Source organism: Phaethon lepturus, unplaced genomic scaffold, assembly GCF_000687285.1.
Source record: "Phaethon lepturus isolate BGI_N335 unplaced genomic scaffold, ASM68728v1 scaffold42532, whole genome shotgun sequence".
NCBI classification, from domain to species: Eukaryota; Metazoa; Chordata; class Aves; order Phaethontiformes; family Phaethontidae; genus Phaethon; species Phaethon lepturus.
In genome coordinates, this window is record NW_010524882.1 from 19,193 (window position 1) to 21,332 (window position 2,140).

At 46.9% G+C, this 2,140-nt stretch overlaps 1 protein-coding gene across 1 annotated transcript in view; it reads right to left on the reverse strand.

The window, feature by feature from the left end:
- USP31 (ubiquitin specific peptidase 31) overlaps window positions 1-816 on the reverse strand; it is a 14,736-nt gene extending 13,920 nt beyond the window's left edge. Inside the window, exons 1-2 of the mRNA XM_010282585.1 lie at window positions 682-816; window positions 93-181 (exon numbers count right to left, since the gene is read on the reverse strand). Of these exons, the coding sequence (XP_010280887.1) occupies window positions 93-181; window positions 682-798 (206 nt within the window). The 5' untranslated portion in view covers window positions 799-816. The remainder of the gene's footprint in view (window positions 1-92; window positions 182-681) is intronic.
- Between the last annotated feature and the right edge of the window lie 1,324 nt (window positions 817-2,140).

The following is a 2,140-nucleotide window of genomic DNA, read 5'->3' on the forward strand; positions in this document are numbered from 1 at the left end:
ACAATGACACCAGTCTCAACTGGACTAGGAGTTAGCATCAGGGTAGAATTATACTGGGGTCACCAATAATGCCTCAAAATTTAAAAATATACCTGTACTGGGCTTGAAAGAGTTCCTGCACAAAAGTACTACTGATTGGAAAGGCTGGTCCCTCGAGCAGCACGTCATCCTCCAGCGGTGGCTAAAAGAGAAGAACAAACCCTAGAAGCGCAACCAGGCATGGAGTTCTACCACACCAGATGGCTCCCAGTACTCCTTGTCAAATTTGTGCCCTCCTTGCCCAAAACCACCAGAAAAAGGTCACAAGATTTTTAAATAACAAGTGCGCTCTGCTCACACAAGTGGTTATGCAGGAATGTGAGGTAGCTAGGGCAGCCCATGGAAATGCAGGGATCTCCCAACAGATATGTCTGGCAGCCGCTCCCCTGTAATGCCTCCCAGCTCTCGCAGAGCAGTATGCGACTACTGACAAATGACTGCATTGGGCAGCACTTGCCAGAGATTAGTGAAACAGCTAGTTACATTCACAGGGCCAGAAACAAACAGTATTTTAACCCAAGCTTTTGTTTCATACAAACTATCAGAGTTGAGAAGCCAAACAGGGACATCTAATTTAAAAAGAAAGATGGTATGCAAAGTTACATCTACTCTCCCATGTCGGCCCTCAGCAAAATCCCTTACCTTGAGTGGAGGCATGCCACTGTAATTCACTACATTGTTCAGATCTTCATGGACTCTGTCTAGCAGCCAAAGCAGGAACTCCTGTGCATCATGCTGGGCATTCCCACGGTACTGCATAGCGTTCTTGGACACGATGTTCTGCAGAGAGACAGAGACAGCGTACAGCAAATACACAAGAATCAAGCTTTCCCCTTTACCAAGCCCTCACAGTCAGACAGTCACAGTTGACAGTGCACTTAAAACCAAGGACTGATGACTGCTCTGGATGGGGCACTGCCTTCCCCTACCACCTGGGGAAAGGCCAGGACCTACCATCGCATGCAGGACCCTACGCACACCCTGAATTAGAGAATAAGCTAATGCCTTGCTGGGCAGAGAAACTGCCATCTGCTCTCAGAACAGACCAGAGGGGTTACGGCGGTGGTTACGGAGGAACTGCATCATCATTTAAACAGAAATGTTTATAGCAAACTTGGGACTCAGTTAGATTAGATGAACACCAAAACGATCAACCTACAATACTTCCACACAAGTCAAGAGCAAGGCAAGCTTGCTTCAATCCACTGACAACGACAGGCAGTACTCCCCATGCTAACACAGAGCAAAGGGTATTTTTAATCACACCTATCCGTGTACCACAGGGTCTGGAACTGTTCAATTCCCAAAATCTCTTTGTTTAAGCTGAAGCAAAACAAGTATTTAGTCTCCGAATGTCCACTCATCCTGTCTAGCTCATTCATCCCAAAACCTAGATGCTCAATGCTAATATACGTGTACAATTCCAGGAATCAGCCATGATCAAAACCACAGATGCTTCTACAAACTGATCATCTCAATAATATGCAGATAGGGGAAACTTTGCATCAGACACCCTCTTAAGCACATAAGCAGTAGTCACCATGTAATTCTCTCCACTAGGTATCAAGTGTCTACTATACACAACTTACTCATCCTACATACCAACTCCTCTTGCCTCTACCTGAAACTTGCATAGGACGGACCACTGAGCAGGAGGAAAAGCGCAGTTTACACTGGCATCATACAGAGTTGTGAACGACCGTCCCAGCCAGGGGACCAGGGTAGGTGCAGCTTTCCCTCTAGCTGGAGCAAGCACAAGGAACTGAAGCGTCACAGAGTGACCAACGCCAGAGCGGTGCGGTACCTGATGGGTGCTGCTGGACCAGTGAACTCCAAACAAGGGAGGACTTGGATGGTCACAGACACAACATACACAACTGCCACTGCTTTGGATACACACTAAGAGCCTGGGGAATGCATCTAATTTACTCTTGAATTTCCAGAAAAGCTGTCTCAGGAGGACACCAGCACACCCAGTAGATTTGCTCAAACCTGTTTTTCTTCTGGACACAAACAGGAAGGGCTTGAAGCTCACCAGCAACCAAAATCTGCTCTTCATGGATTTATCCTTGCCCTGCAGCTCTGGAGACACCTTTCATAA